The sequence below is a fragment of the Capsicum annuum genome, chromosome 2 (genome assembly GCF_002878395.1).
Source record: "Capsicum annuum cultivar UCD-10X-F1 chromosome 2, UCD10Xv1.1, whole genome shotgun sequence".
NCBI classification, from domain to species: Eukaryota; Viridiplantae; Streptophyta; class Magnoliopsida; order Solanales; family Solanaceae; genus Capsicum; species Capsicum annuum.
Genome location: NC_061112.1, coordinates 98389832 through 98407073, shown reverse-complemented (window position 1 = coordinate 98407073; position 17242 = coordinate 98389832). Strand labels below are relative to the sequence as shown.

The following is a 17242-nucleotide window of genomic DNA, read 5'->3' as shown; positions in this document are numbered from 1 at the left end:
TGAAGTATACTCGCGCTACGTCATTGTCAAATTAGTGCCACATTAGTGTCATGTCATTGCCACGTAAGAATTATAATTTTTTTTTAAAAAAAATCCCACACATATTATATATATATATATTTTAAAACAAAAAATGTACTATATATATATATAAGACCTCTACCCCACCCTCACCCCTTCTCCTTCTTCTTCAACACCCCCCACCTCACCCCCTCCCCCCATTCCTCCTTCTCCTTCTTCTTCTTCAACAGCTTATTTCACCATTAGCATCATTAACATCAATAACTTGATTCGAATTTAACAAGAAATTGATAAATAACTTGATCATGAGTGGTAGATCGTGAATAGTAAATTAGAGAAGACAAAATTCCAAACAGACCCATTCTCAATACAAAAAAATCATGAGTTGATCACAAAAATACACCAATACACAAAACACACCGCACTCATAATTCAAAGGTTGCCTCAACAAGATTATTCATAGATGAGATATGCAATCATATAATAGAAAGAAAAGTCACTGAAATTCAATTTTTTTGATGAGAGTGGAACGATTTTAATCATAAATTTTTTCAATGAGAGTGAGACACCCACACTTGCTCCTGAAAAATGGGTATGGATTGATATTCTTAATGAGCCCACATTTTTATACATCTAACAAATTTGTTAATGATGAATTTTGAAAAAAAATGAATTTGATTGTTGAGGCGGTAAGGGAAGGAGCTACCATGATTGGGAAATTTGATAAAGAAATGGTGTTGGGGAGTAGAGGTGAGGTGGGGGAACGGAGGGGTTGGAGGTTAGGAAGAAGATGATACTGAGGGGAGGCGTTACGACTGGGAAAGAAGGGAAGGGTGGGGTTTTTTTAAAAAAAAAATTCTTTATATATATACATATACATGTATATATATATATAATAAAGTGGGTCCTTTAAAAAGAATCACTCATTTTTCTCTTTTTTTTGGGCCACGTCAGTTGTAAGGGGTGAATTTAATTCACGTGAAAGATGTTAAGGGGGTATATAATTTTTCTGATTAGTTTGGGGTCTAAAGTAAATTTTGGCTACAAGTTGAGGGGGGAAATGATGGCTTTTAGAGGTTGTTTGATTGAAACTCAATGTATAACTAATACAAGTATTAACTATATATAGGCTAAAAAATATATAAAAGATATTATTAATAAACAAATTGATATTTTTAGAGGTTGTTTGATTGAAAAACAAGTTATTCTGAGACTCAAAATTAGCTATTCTCTATAATCTCTAAGGGCTCGTTTGGTTGGGAAACAAGTCATGCTGGGATTAGTTATACTGGATTACTTATCATGAGATTAGTTATTCTAATATTATTTTTTAGTGGTTGTTTAGTTTGTGGTACTAAAATAATATGCATTGTATTTTTTCTAAGAATAGATAGTTTGTTTACAAAAATACCCTTCACCTTATTTAGTTTAATCAAGTTTTATCTTATGTTGAATTAACTTCATAATTTTTTCCTCAATTCTTTTTCATTAAGTTTTTTTTTTCAATTAAACTTGTACCAATTAACCCATTTATTATAATAAATAAATAAATTTTGATATTCAAAGTGATATAATAAATATTTAACACTGCAAATTATTGCACGATAACATTAATAAAGTTAATTTATAAATAACGATAAAATTTAATTTAAATAATTAAAAAAACTTGATTCAACAAAATACCTTTGTAGATTTTCCTTCATATCAAATCATAAAAAAGAAATTGAAAAGTTACTTTTTTTTTTTTTTTTAACTTTAGTAGTTTCTTTTTCCTAAAAATACATGTTAAGAAATTTATGTTGATATTTCTTAAATGTGTACGAAACTTTAATAGTTCATGTTAAACTATTTATTTTGTCATAAATTCTATAAAATGTTGATAATCTCATTTTTTTTTTAAATTATTCTCAAAAACTGTGAAAAAGAATTACTCTCATTTTTCATTATATAGTATCATTAATATTTGAAGGTTTATTTTTTCATTTTTTAAATTTTAAAAAATATTTTTTAAAATTTAAATTTTCAAACATTTTTAGCTATATATAAAATAATTTTTTTTTATTTAATAATTAAGCATGCACTGAGTTAGAAAGAAAATGTCAAGATACGTTAATTACTTGTTCATGATAAAGAAATAATGAAAAATTGAAGAAAGATTAATAAACATTTCTACAAAGTAGAAAGACAATACATCTTTGGATCAATTTTGAACTTGATTGTACAAATAATTTTTATTGTGTCACTATCATTTTTTCACAATTCATCATTTTTGTAGCAGTTAATAAGCCCATATCATTGATCAAATTTACTAAAATGAATGAAAATTTATAGAGTAATTAAAATTTAAATTAGAGATAAATTTGATAAAAAAAAATTTAATGTAAAGACTATCAAAATCTCACATTCTCTCTTATATATAATTCTTCCATATATATATATATATATATTTGAAAAGTAATAATCAAAGGATTTGGAGGATAATTTTGCCATTTTATGACTTTATCCCAAGGCAATATATGTTAGGATCACTTATACCATTCAAAGGGTGGGATAACTTATCTATCCCGAATTTGCCAACCAAACAAGGTATAATTTTTTTTTTTTTTGAAACTATTATTTTACTACAGTGGTAGAGCGTATAAGATAATACTGAATAGCCTGTATTAGTAATGCTGGAATTAGTAGTGCAGGGATTAGTAATACTGGGAATAGTAATACTGGGATTATTTTTTATGCAGTGTTTGGTTTGATGTATTGAAAACAATATGTATTGTTATATTTTAAAAAGAATATTTATTTGTTTACAAAAATACCCTCAACATATTATAACTTTGTGTATTTTCTTTGCAAAATTTTATTATTCTTTTTTTTAAATAAAAAAATGAACAAGATAACTAATTATTTACTTTGAAATAATTTTAAGATTTAATCATTCACTTGCAATTTTTTTTTGGGGGGTTATCTTTTATTTATTTCTTTATTATTTGCTTGTTGTTCCCATTTTGTGGTGTTTTTAAGTTGGAGGGGGTACGTGTAACTTTTGAATGAGACAATAGAATTATTATTAACATAAAGTTGTGTTCGGTAGAGTGTTAAAGCTAAGTAGAATTTTTTTTTTTTTTATGAATATCCCATTTACAAAATTAAAGCTAGTATGCAATCATGCAATTTATTTTCGAATTTTCATCAATAAGTATTTTTTTAAGTTAATGGAGTAATTTTTTTATGACTAAAATTATTTGGAGGGATATTATTATCTTGATAAATTAAAAAGAAGTAACTCACATGGAATAAATTGAAAAAGATTTAGAAAAAAATTAATGAAATTTGAGGCATTTTTGTAAATAATAATAAAATTTGTAAACTAATTTATTTAAATAAATTTATCAGTACAAATATAAAAAATAAAATTAAGAAAATAAAAAAATATTTAAAAAAATTTGAGGGATATTTTTGCCTTTACACATATTAATCCATGGTATTAAAACTCATATATTGCTAATACCATCATATGGGATATATTAGTAATACACCCTATAGTACCATATAGGGTGTATAACTAATACATGATATTAGTAATATATAGGTCAATAATTCTACCAAAACATAGTATTAAGTAATACCACACTTAATACATAAACTGTTTTTTTTAATACTTCCTACCAAACGACCCCTAATTGATTAGTTATCTTCCTCCTTCTTCCTGCCAGCCAACCCCTTGGTACACTCTACCAAAGGACCCCAAACAAAGTTTCAAAAGTATTACATCGTCTGCCTAGAGCAAACTACATACGAATGTGCAATGAATTTGGTAGCGCAGCGGTTCATTTTTCGTCTTGGATTTGCCTCTCAAACTTCAACTCTCATAGGAAACTACCCCTGCTCAATCCCTAGTAATGGAAGAAGAAAATTTAGTACAATTACTTTGTCCTTAGCTGCTCCAAAGGTAACATTGATACTAGTAATGTACGACTTATGGTCGTATATATATACACCTAACCCATTTGTGTTTTTGGTAAAGTAGTCAGGTGAAGAGCTATTGGTAGTAGTAGGGGGCGGAGCAGCTGGAATTTACGGTGCTATCAGGGCCAAAGCTCTCGCTCCTAATCTTCAAGTTGTTGTTATCGAAAAAGCTAAACCTTTATCTAAGGTTAGTGAGTGCTACCTTTTCCCCTCTTCTCATAATCAACGCACCAAAATTTCTCCAATTTTTTCATTTTTTACTTATATGGGAAATAGTTGTTTGAGGTTGAAGCATAGTTGTTTTTCTAAAAAACTTTAAGAATGTTGTATCATTTCGCATTTGCTCATTATTGTTGAGGATTTGCATTTTGTTTCCAACAAGGAATGTTTTGTTCTTTTGTTTTGGCAGGTCAAAATTTCTGGAGGAGGTCGCTGCAATGTGACTAATGGGCATTGTCCTGACAATAAGGTAAAATTCTTTTCTCAGTTTAAAGATATGGTCTATGCTTAGTAATTTGTAGAATCGGTGTCAAAAGTTTAAATTTCTTAGGTTATGGCAATTGTGGAAGAGGGACTATTGTTTATGAGTAATTTTTGTTCTTGGTGGTTGGAGAATTCAATGTATTTGTTTGCTTCTCCTGGTGTATCTGACATTGAATTTCTCATTTTTTCAACTTTATATCAGAAGCCATTTCAGAAGATACTGCAATTATAATTCCAAAGATTGTATACTTTAGGGATTTGAACATAAATGCCTTTTAGCCTAGGCACTTTGCACATGACAAATTGAAGATACAAAATAAATAATTGAGTTGAAATAGTATTTTCTGTTTTATGTCTGAACTCACTCAAGCCAGATTTTGCATTCGCCTATACTGATTGAGTAGGATGCTTGTCTGTAGGCTGTAGCTCATTAGAATTATAAAATCAACTAAAATAACTGTGCCAAGACAAGGGACTTTGAATTAAAAGGGACAAACAAGTTTCTCAATTAAGTGAGGGTCCTTCAAGTTTTAAAAATTAGGTAAAAGGGTCAAATTTATTTTCAGTTATTTTTTTGAACATTTTCGCTCCAACAACTAAAGAGGTTGTCTCAACAACTATAGAAGTTGTCTCAGCAACTATCAAAGTTGTTCGACAACTTTGATAGTTGTTGAGACGATTAATGCAGTTGTCGAACAACTGTCCTAGTTGTTTAAGCGACTATATTTCTTTTAACTTAATAATATTGTGAAACCTACTTGTCCCCTTTTTTTAATTAAAGACTTGAGAGGGTCTATGAGCTCATTTTTCCCCCACGACTATAACTATGTTTGTATTCTTTTTTTCTTTCCTAAGAGATGCTCATGGCTGGGTATCATTTTCAACTTCAGATATGTGGTATTTTAGCAGCATATAAGTCAAGCTCAACCAAAACCAAACTCGTTTACAGATTTTGGCTGAACACTATCCAAGGGGTCATAAGGAATTCAGAGGCTCCTTTTTCCATACGCATGGTCCAATGGATACAATGTCATGGTTCTCTGATCATGGTGTAGCGTTAAAAGTAATCCCCGAAACTACCTTTTTGTTGCTTCTTTTCTTCTTCTTGATTTTAATGATTAGTTATGATGATTTTGCCTCAGATTGAGAAAGACGGAAGGGTCTTTCCCACCAGTGATAGTTCATCAACTGTAATAGATTGTCTCATGTCTGAGGCAAAGAGGAGCGGAGGTAGATAGACTATTCGGTCAACATTTTATTCTATATTCTTTCGTAGTTATTTGGGAGCATGTATTGCATAATCTTTTTACTTCTATTTACGTTACTCCTTAATTCATATCCTTAGATGTTCTCCAGGGGAAGGGGTGCTACATCCATTATTTAAATTGTCTGATTAAGTAACCTTGGACTTTTTACTCTTCTAAGGTCACAGTTCCCTTTCAAGCAAAAGTTTTCCGTTGCCTTGTGTGTGTCTGCATATCTCATTTTACACGTACACACTGACACTTCTTGTATGGCATTACCGGTGAACTTGAAGCGAAGTATTTGCCATGAACATCTTGGGATTTGAAACATGTGATCCTATAATTTTCTTTCTTAATGTAAAATATGGGAGACATAGTAACAACTTAAAAAATTGGAATAAGGTAGCATAAACTCATCTCTATTCAGAGTGCAAAATTGTTAATCCACTACTTTCCCCTTTGTAATCATTCTGCCTAAAGCATTCACTGCCAATATGTTTGTCAAATTGGTTCAGAGTTAAAACTACTATTGACCAAGGCTGGATGTTGAACAATCATGAAGCTAATGGCTATATTAAACTTGGCAACTTAAACAAATTGGAATACAGAAGCATGAAGCTCATCTTTATTCAGACTGCAAAACTATTAACCCAACACAATCCCCTCTATAATCATTCTGCCTAAAGCATCTACTCTGCAAAACTATTAACCCCACTCAATACCCTTTGTAATCATTTACCTAAAGCATCCAATGCCGAAATGTGTGAAATTGTTTCTTGTTAAAACTACTATAGACCAAACCTAGATGTTGAGTCATCATGAAGTTAAGGAATGATATCTGCCTATTTGTCGTGTATAATGAATCCAAATACTCTACCATCTACAATAGCGAGTTAAAATATCTGCCTATTTGCGGTGTATAATGAATCCAAATACCATCTGCTAAGTAAAAGGAATGAAATTTAAAATTTCTTTCAGTTCTCCAAAAAAGAAAAAGAAGAGAAATGTTCAAACCACAAGCTCTCAGATTATTTGGGCATGCACATCCTTAGCTATGACTGTCGAGCAATTACATTACGTATTTCGTAATTTGTAAGGTATTTCACAATTTGCATTATGTTCTGGAGTTAACAATAAGTTGGAAGTTTGGAGAAAGGCTCTAGAGTCTAAAGGTTTTAGATGCTCAAAACTAAGCCAGAGTACCTGGAGTGCAAGTTCAGTGACGTGATGCATGAGGCAGAGGTGGAAGTGAAGATCGATGCACTTGCCATACCTAAGAGAGAAAATCTTTGATCCATAATTCAAGGAGACAGGTTGATTGACAATGATGTCGCACATTATACTTGAGCGGAGTGGTGTGAAAGGGAGGCTCGTCTCTGGGGTACTATGTGAGAATAAATGCGTCGTCAAGTCTTAAAAGGTAAGGTCCACAGAATGGTGTTAGACCGGCACTTAATAGGGTAGAGTGCTGGCCAGTCAAGAATGCGCTCATTCTGAAGATAAAGGTAGCGGAGATGAGGATGCTTAGATGGATGTGTCAGTATATTAGGAGAGATATGATTAAGAGCGAAGTTATACGGGACTAGGTGGGAGGGACCTCCATGCCGGACAAGATGAGGGAAGCCGGAAGCGAGCTAAGATAGTTCACACATGTGAAGAAGAGGTGCGACAATATGCTACTGAGGAGCTACGAGAGGTTGGTTGTAGCAAGAGTTAGGAGCGTTGGAGGTTGGCTAAAGAAGAACTGGAGGGAGGTGATTACATAGGATATGGCACAACTTCAGCGGACAACGGACATGACCTTAGATAGGAAGATATGGAGGTCAAGAATTCTGGTAGAAGGTTAGTAGGTAGTTGCGTGTTGTTGTACTTCTACTAGTATGATTTAGGTATCATTTAGTTTCTTTTTCTCTAATGTGTATTAATATTGTTGCTACGCTTGTTTTGTACACTGCTATTTTGTTCTCTTCTTTTCTTTCTTACTTTCCTGTGCCGGTTACATTTCTTTTGAGTCAAGGGTCTATTGAAAACAACTTCTCTACCCTGCAAAGGTAGAGGTAAGGTCTGCATACTGTACATCCTACCCTCTGCAGATCCCATTGGGTATGTTGTTGTGTTGTTGTTATGAGGTATTTCATTTCCCTTTCCTTATCAAGATACTGATATGCCAGTTCCTCATCTAGTCTTGTTGCAGACTGGAAAAGTTGTTACTGGTGCATCTTCCACTAGTGATGGCAAGTTTGCGGTCAAGCTTGAGAAACGTAGTCTTGATTATGTGGAGCATGTTGAAGCTGATTATCTACTAATTGCTAGTGGGAGTAGTAAGCAGGTCAGTTTGGTAATGAGTTGGTAGCACTTTTTGCATCCATTCCTTCACTTCATTTCCATCTTTTCCTGTTCAGGGTTATAATCTTGCCACTCAACTTGGTCATTCTATTGTGGAACCTGTTCCAAGCCTGTTCACTTTCAAGATTGATGACTTGAAGTTAGCAGAACTGTCTGGTGTAGGTTTCTCTACCATTTGCAGCCAATTGAGTGAATTCAGTCTTTGAGGTGTTTGCCTGGTACTTCTTATGTTTTATGTCATATCAATGAAGATATAGCTTGTGTGTTGTCAATAGTTCTTTCTTTCCTGAATCATGGATATACTTTGGGAGGTGATGTCTTTGGAGTATTTTCTAATAATTTTGTTGGATTCAGATCCTATAGGTTTTCAAATACAACCTGATTAATAGTAGTATTAAGTATGGCATAGCTCTGATCCTCAGTCAACTATCTCCACGGAGAATTGATTCTTTCGTCTCTTCTGGCATTTAAATATGTCTTATGAGACAGCTAGTTCCTTTGACTTCTATCATTGCTACCTTGCATGTTTCGAATTTCTACCTACTTAAATATTTCAACCGACTCCACTTTCTCATCGATCCATGATCTCTAGAGTATGGAAAGCGGCTCCATCTAACTTCTCAGTGACTGGAACAAAATTAACAGAATAGATGGGATGACTGAGCTCCCCATGAATGGCAACTTTCGTGACCCCATTCGAACTTCACACACCGATGAAGAGTTGAGGGGATGTGGACCCATGGCCTCCCTGCAACAGGTTATTACTGGACGCTACATCCATCACTTGAAATAAGATGGGAAATTCAGCTGGCCCTACTTGCAATTGTAGGTAGATTTCTCCGATGACGCTCATTTGCGATCCGTCAAAAGCTCTGACCTTTTCCCGACTTTCCCTTATCTCTCCTATATTTACTCCCAAATTTCTCAGAGTGGAGAATGGACAGATATTACAACTGGAACCACCATCGATCAAATTCCTTTGACTTCTACGCCTTGATGGTATTGATAGATGCTGCCGAAAGTTCCAGGAAGCTGATAGATACTCAAAATGACGAACAAATAACCAACATGGCACAAGAAATCAAGATCCTAAAGGAAGATTGCACCAAGTGCGGGACTTGACTAAGCTTAAGCCTGCTACCTTCCCTGCGCAATTCCCATTTCCAAATGCTGAACTACCTCTAGTCACTTCCGCCATCTTAACAAACCTACCTACGCAAACACCACATGTTCCCATTAATGCTCAAGCTCCACTTGCTCATCTACCCGCCGCTAGGGCTGTCTCTGATCTTTCATTGCCTACTCAGAAATTCACCATTCCAGTTCACTCAACAGTGAAGCATATACCTGAGGCACACATCACTTGCGAGATACCTATGCCACCAATATATGCTACTGAAGTCCTACTTTTGTAACACCTTTGACTGTCAAAGTCCTATATGAGGTCGATCAGTATGTAGGATTGGAGAAGGATGTCCAATTGAATGGAGATAGGTCGATAGTAGCTCAACTCGAAAGTCTGAAGAGGACATTTAGAAACATGGAAGTCATCATAGGAATTGAGGAATTGAGAACTTGGATTATGATGACTTATGCATCCATCTAGATATCGACACGCCAGTCGGGTACAAACCACCAAAGTTTGATGTATTTGATGAAAAGGGTGATCCTCATGCATATCTGGGAGCCTATTGCGACAAACTGATCCGCGTAGGAAGGAATGAGAAGTTGAGGATGAAGTTTTTCATTCGAAGTTTGTTAGGGGAAGCCAAGATCCTCCCAAGTGGCGTGATTGGTAGGAAAGGGCTGAAGATTTCATGAATCACTTCAGGTATAACACCGAAATCACCTCTGATAGGTTTGTATTGGTTAACATACAGAAAAAGCCATCAGAGTCATTTCAGGAATATGCATCGTCGGATAGAGGAGCAAGTGGAGCCTGATTATAAGTGGGAACATATGGTGTTTGCGTACGTGGGTTTGTTAAGCTGACAGAAGTGAATGGAGGTAGTTCAACATTTGGAAATTTGAAGTGAGCAAGGAAGGTAGCAGCCATAAGCTTAGTCAAGTCCCGCACTTGGCGCAGTTCTTCCTTAGGATCTCAATATCTTGTGCCACGTTGGTGATTTGTTCTTCGTTTTGAGTATCTATCAGCTTTTAGGAACTTTCAACACCATCAAGGTGTTGTTGGATTCTTCGGTCATTTTTTCCTTTAGATCGGAGGTTGTATTGTGATTCAGTTAGTTTGCAAGGCGATACAAATCAACGTTCTTTTTTTGGGGATTAATAATAACAAAAAGGAAAAGAAAAGAAAGAAAAAGAAAAACTATGTTAGCTTGGGAAATATTGAAAGATGTAATACATATATACGCCAAGTTGGCGACATTCAAAATGCGTCCTAATATGGAGCCTCTTTTTGCTAGGGGTAGGTTTACGTTGCAATCAGTTTGATGATAAATGATCCATTTAAACATATTTGGATTTGGGATAAACATGACTTTCATTAAGCAAAAGACGACTTCAAAAGAATACAATGAAATAGAGCAATGAAAGCTTGAAAAGTAAAGCACATGGGTGGCCGCAAAGGCATACAATGGGATTAGCCATGTAGCTCTTTAAGGAATGTAAAAAAGTGCAATAAGAAAGGATAATCTAAGGCCATGTGGGGCCGTCGTCATCATCAATCTAAGGCCATGTGGGGCCGTCGTCATCATCATCTAGACCCAAATGAAGATCCAAGTGGTGTTCTGTGAAATCCCCTTATCAGCCAATCTAGGTAGTCTGGATCATTTTTTCAAGGCACACTAGAGATCTGTTCTCGGATTGATCTTCAGGTTCCTCTTCTATGCCTTCCCGTACGTCATCATCGTTGTCGGGAGGTATCATGTCATCAACTGATCCCGGAATGACCTGTTGATACATGGAGGTGGTGAGATACATGTGAGGTGATATTTCACTCGTTACTTGACATACCATGTCATATTCTACCAGCCCAGAGATCCTCTTGGTCGCATTATGGGACTTCCTTCTACTTTCCATGCATAATATCCTGTAATGCACCAAGTTGTTTGGCCATTTCTGCTGAAAGTATGTCTATCCATGTTTCTTGTAGTCTTCTGATTCTGGCCAATGGTACCTCTCTTCCATAAGTGACTTCTGTTGTAGCCATGTCCGACCATAAAAGAGATGTTTTGTTCTATTTTGAATTGACGTAGGACTCTGAGTGGAGCATACGGTTGGATCCCTTCCAACTCGATCTGCTCGATAAAATAGCTAGTGTACCTCCTTAGCAATGCTCTTCCTGTGATCCAAGGAAGCTTCCATTGGATGGCATCTCCTACGAGATGTGTCAGATAAGCCTGCTTTCCTTCCTGTCCTATTTGTACTTCCCTAAATCTCAACCTCCGTTCATGGCTTTGTATCCTATTGTGGATGTACTCTGAGTTGTCGTTGATCGACGCTCTTTGATAGCAATGTTCCATGGCCTAAACTTGTAGCAACAAGTTACATCCACCAAAGAAATCACCCCCTTTAGAGCAAGCGGACAAAGCTCTGAACAATTTTGCCAGCAACAGTGGTACTAACGTCAATCTTTCGGAACTGGTAAACATAGTAAAGACGAAGGGCATCAAGTTGACATTGATATGACCCCTTATTCTGGGGAAGACCATAATTCCCAAGAAAGCGAAAGCAAAGGCCATGGGGCGAACACTCTCCTATTTTGTTCTGTTACAGGCGAAGTCATATCGGTGATTGTCATAGCTTCTTTGGCATCCAAATCTGTGAAACAGATAGCTCGAGTTAACCCAATCACCTTCAATATTTCTTGGGGCGTGGACTACACTCAAACCCAAACCATGTAAGAAACCATTTTTGGACATTGCCGATGGTGCCAACAATATTCTTCCTTCAAGAGACAAGTCCGTGAGGCTTCTAACGTCTTCCAAAGTAGGGGTGATTTCAAGATCTGGAAATTGAAAAGTCACGGTGGTCTGGTTCCAAAATTCGACCAACAACTTTGTAAGTATCTCATTGTCCTGAATATCCATGAGTGACTTTAAAGAAACTAAGTGTTCTATAACTTCGGCTCCATGGGCTGCACGAATGTTCCGCCACCTGTTTTGTAGGCTTTGGAGAGTTGAGATTACTATTTGGATATTTGCAGGTTTTGATTGATATTCATCTATAAGAAGGGTAAAGAGTATGATAAGTTTGTTTGCTCCAAATCTATTATATGTTTAAGTTCGTATCATTCACATCAATCTCCACATAAAAGGTATGTTGTTAGGTTTGTAATCTTTGACAAAATGGTGGCTTCCTAATTGCGAGGATGATGTTTTGAACCATCCCGCCTAAGATATATGCAACATGACCTATAGAGTAAGAGTTTTTCCTAAACGTTTAAGAGTAGGACTGCATAACTGCGAGAAGACAAACTAACCTAATTGCACTGACTCTGAAACTAAGAAAATCCAAAGAAGGTTTGGGGGAGTTCGTGACACCCCGCAGGAACCACAGTGTGTGAAAAGTATACGGCCAAAGACTCATCTACATTGCCTCAACCTGTCTTTCAAGCAAATCATTGAATCTCTCTATTTGATCCTTCACCATCAACCTTTTGAAAAACTCCTGATTTTCTTCATAAGCTTCTACCTCACTGGAAACATGTCTAGATGTCAGATTCATCTGTTCCGCAAGATACACGTGGAGCATATAGATAACAAATATTGCTTACAGTCTTGAGAAATAGGAGATTGACCAAGTAAATCAAGAAAATTAAAGTTTCAGATACCTCATTTCTATCAAACTTCAGCCTAAACATAGGTTTTTCTAGTTATTAATTCTTATCTTATCATATCGGAGAGAAAATAAAGATTAAAAATTATAATTAGTCTAAGTTAAGAAATTTTCAAGGATCAAACCAGTATCTTAAGCTTCCAAATAGGTTGATAACAACATAGAAAAGACATACTATCCAATCAAGCCGATACTAAGATCATTGTTCAGACAATGCTCATAAAAATGTTGAAGATTATGCTTGTAACGGACATACCTTTTCAGAATGATTTTTATGCTCTCACCACATTGTGAAGTGAATTCAAGGTTGTTCAACTGACCAGTCACGCTACCAAGCATACATGGGCTCCATATATCACATGTACTCCATATTCAGTATGACCATTGGTATCCACTCTTTACCCTGTAGCGGTAATTGAATTCAATACGAAATAAGTATAGACCACTCACTAATTTCTCTGTCTGTTCAAAGTAGATCTTCAGGTGTATCGTTTAATTTGTTTCATAATACCTAATTTTCTATCATTGTCATCTTTCTCACGGTAAAAAACTAAAATAGTGGATGTTGTAAAAATACCTATACTATTTAAGATTTCTCAAAATTCAGTGTAGTATGAATCCTGCAAGCTTTAATCAAGTGTCGACATATTCTTAGACTCATAAACTGATTATGAATAGAAGAACATAAATTGATTGTGAAGATACAATCAATTTAATAACACAAATATGTTACAATTGAAATACATCAATATTCTTATAATGAGAATATTATAACTTTCATGAGAAAAAATCGATTGCTAAGTAAATATTTATCTTTTTTTTTTCAAGTGTGATCTATACTTTGATAATAAGCATATGTTTGATATACCAAATGGTGTAATCTAGTGGTTCAATGAAGTTGCGTTGAGCACCATGAGGTTTCAGGTTCAATTCCCAACATAGACAAACACTAGGTGATTTCTTCCCATCTGTTCTAGCCTTGGTGGACAGAGTTACCTGGTACCTGTTGCTAGTGGGAGGTGGCAGGTATCCCGTGGAATTAGTCGAGGTGCGCACAAGCTGGCCCGGACACCACGGTTATTAAAAAAAAAGCATATCTTTGATATAGTCTATGCCAAACACTTCTCACAAGTGGAGACTAAAAAACTTGCTATAAAAGTATTTTCAGTCTTTTTTGCAGCTAATACAATCCCATCGGATCCTTTAAAATTTCTTAGTTAACAAGCAGAAAAACTTCTTGTTTTTATAGAAATTTCAATAAAATGTGTAGCTGCATGAATTAGATCCTAAAGAACTAGAAAGAAAATTGTCTTTTCGCTCTCCTCTCTTTTTATGTCCTTGAAAGAAAACAGTTAAAACAACTGTAGTAAGTTACATATTACAAGACTTAATTCAGCCTTTCTCTTTCTCAATTCAGCTACTTAAGTTGGATGTGCTTATATGCTAACACGAAAATTGAATTAAGCTTAGAATGGAGATCTTGCAGTCATGAACTGAGCAACAAAATAAAGTCTCATTCTTTTGTAGAAAATTGTCACGACCTCCACGCAACAACAAGTAGATGTCTATTAAATAAGTTGTTTGTACAGTTTTAAAATACTATGAGATTAAGACTAATCATTAAGTAGTTAAGAGCTCTTGAAGCATCCATGGCTCTAAAAATCATTTATCACCTCTATGCAGCCATAAGAAAAGTAAACGAGAAAGAGAGAGTTACGATAGGAAAATTGAACCAAATGTCTTAATATAATGAGTTATTGATTCACGCAATGTTCAATGTAGGAAAACTAATCACCGTCTAATTAGTACACTTGTACTATTATTAGGTCCTTAAACGAACACTAGGTGCATCGAATATCAACACTCGCAAACTTATGCACAACTAAATCAGTGTACCTTAAAGGGTAGAACATCTAAACTAGTGTACCTTAGAAAGTTACTCAGTAGCAACTACAAGGAGAAACTTAGCGTCGGTGGGCATTTCTGAGATTTTAATGTTGGAACCTTCGAAGACGAAATTGGAAGCTGAAAATTTGGTTCGGTATGGTCTTTTTGAGGTTGGAATCAAAATTTACATACCAAATGGAAAAAAAAAATTTGGTGGAAAGTTTCGAAATGCACCATTGTTGAAGCTTGATTATCAGATTTTTATTTTCCATATTGGATTTTTTTTGGATAATCTTAAATCGTTATCACCAAGTCAGGTTATCCAAAAAAACTCCATTTAAAGGCAATGACCCAGATCTGAATTTTTTTTTCTGATAAACTCCAATGATTGTTTCAAAGTATAACCGATGTACTCTTTGAGAAACTCCCGAATTTTGAAAGCTGATGGAACCGGTTTGATAACTTGGAGAGACCTGAGAGATCAAAAGACACGAGATAGAACTGTGAAGAATGATCTAGAAGACATATAGATAATTAGCCTGGCAAATGAGTATAATTACAGGTTTGCCATTGGTCGTCCTAAGCTGGATCTTCTATATAATAAATAAAATAATATAGATATAATAGAAATTATTAAAACAGTTGCGACATACACATTTTGGACTCTTCGAGTGCATAAAGATATTCAAGCCTGCGACTAGCAGTAATCATTTTGCTTGTCATCAATAGGTAACATTCCCAAAAGTAAAAGCAAAATTACAGTTGGAAGGCATCCAGAAGAAAATACCACAGCTTACTCAGGTATGCATGTCTGATTGGTTGGATAGAATTTTTGTACTGCAGAACAATAATACTATCTTCAGGTAGGACCCATGCTAGTAACCCACTGGGGACTCAGTGGGCCTGTGGTTCTTAGGCTATCTTCTTGGGGGGCACGTCATCTGTCCAGTTCAGACTATAAGGGTAAAAAAATGTCTTCATTTCTCTGTATCTGTCATTTCTCTGTACCACAACCTTTTCGCTTGCTAAACTTAGTTTCAAACACATCCAGGTACGCTTTGCGTGGATTTTACTCCTGATCTCCATATTGATGTTCTAAAGTCTGCACTCACTCGTCACAAGGGTCAATTTTTGGTAGTACATTCGTTAACCTGAATTGATGTGTATGACCTTTTCATTACCTTGTATGATTGTCCATATAGACCAGTTTTCTCAAAGATGGGAAATGTCTGGAAGAGAGAAAGGAAGCTGATGAGAAGAAAACTACAGGAACTACTTTGTCAAAAGAAACAAAGCTACAGGAACTAATACTTGAAGTTACATTAGATACTTGCTTTATGTATTGGCCAACTATATGGGTCCTTCATTTGTTTTGAAGTACCAGCATTGTGTCTAAAAGAGCAAAAAAAAAAGGTGTATGCATCTCTTCTCACTACTTACACACGCCCATTATTAGATATATTTCATGTTCCATACGAGGTAGTTAAGCGGCAATAGAAAGTTCTACTAATTGATTGAACCACATAAACGGAATTGTATGAGATGTACTTATGGTTAGGGTTCTATTACTATTTATCGATCTTATCAAAAGAAAAAGGTTCTGAAACTATTGATTGTTCTCTCCTGTAAAGAAGATCTCATCATGACATGAAAGCATATAATTTCTGAATTTGTATTGGATCTTACTTCACCACTTATTGTTCTCTTCAATGCAGAGGCAGAAGGTGCTGAATTCTTACCCTTCTGAACTTGCGGTTGTGAGAAGATTTTGGAAGTATATATTAGATCGTGAGGTTAAAATGTTTACATCAGTTGCAAGGATGTCTTTTGGCTTCTGCATATGAATATCTTCTCAGAATGTTTGACGTCCACTTTTATTTTATTATTTTGCTTTTCAATTAATGCAGGGCATATGCGGAGACATGCTGTGGTCTTCCATTTCCAATAATTTGTTAAATTCTGTTGCTTCTTTGTTAAAAGACTGTGGATTTAGCGTGAAGGGAAAGGTATCATGGCTCTTCCCATTTCTCAGACTGACTTCTGCTTTTGACGACATTTCTTAGATTGAAAGAAACTTTCTGTTGCATCCTTTTTTGGGGGTAATGAAGGGCCAATTTAAGGATGAGTTTGTCACAGCTGGAGGTATTCCACTTTCAGAGGTGATCCGTTTTCCTTTCTTCCTGTCTGTATGCCTTTCAATGCTGAGACCATTTCAATTTAGCTAAATTAATTCCTGAGAGTTGCAATCTTTCTACTTCTTCAAACAGATCTACCTTGATACAATGGGAAGCAGGATCCATCCGCATCTATACTTTGCTGGAGAGGTTTTCTAACCTAATTTATGTATTTTATTTCTCTTGCTTCAGGTGCAAATGTTGGACACAGTTTATGGCTTTCCATATATATATTTATGATTCTTTGAAAATCCTGTAGGTCCTCAATGTAGATGGTATTACTGGTGGCTTCAATTTTCAGGTAATGTGGCTTGATCTGAATCCACA

At 35.3% G+C, this 17242-nt stretch overlaps 1 protein-coding gene across 1 annotated transcript in view; it reads left to right on the top strand.

Moving 5' to 3' along the window:
- Positions 1-3671: 3671 nt before the first annotated feature.
- LOC107858793 (uncharacterized protein YtfP) overlaps positions 3672-17242 on the top strand; it is a 17521-nt gene continuing 3950 nt past the window's right edge. Inside the window, exons 1-15 of the mRNA XM_016703578.2 lie at positions 3672-3967; positions 4046-4171; positions 4394-4453; positions 5417-5530; positions 5610-5697; positions 7895-8040; positions 8114-8215; positions 15471-15542; positions 15605-15704; positions 15793-15875; positions 16457-16534; positions 16649-16747; positions 16850-16900; positions 17009-17065; positions 17175-17216. Of these exons, the coding sequence (XP_016559064.2) occupies positions 3824-3967; positions 4046-4171; positions 4394-4453; positions 5417-5530; positions 5610-5697; positions 7895-8040; positions 8114-8215; positions 15471-15542; positions 15605-15704; positions 15793-15875; positions 16457-16534; positions 16649-16747; positions 16850-16900; positions 17009-17065; positions 17175-17216 (1362 nt within the window). The 5' untranslated portion in view covers positions 3672-3823. The remainder of the gene's footprint in view (positions 3968-4045; positions 4172-4393; positions 4454-5416; positions 5531-5609; positions 5698-7894; positions 8041-8113; positions 8216-15470; positions 15543-15604; positions 15705-15792; positions 15876-16456; positions 16535-16648; positions 16748-16849; positions 16901-17008; positions 17066-17174; positions 17217-17242) is intronic.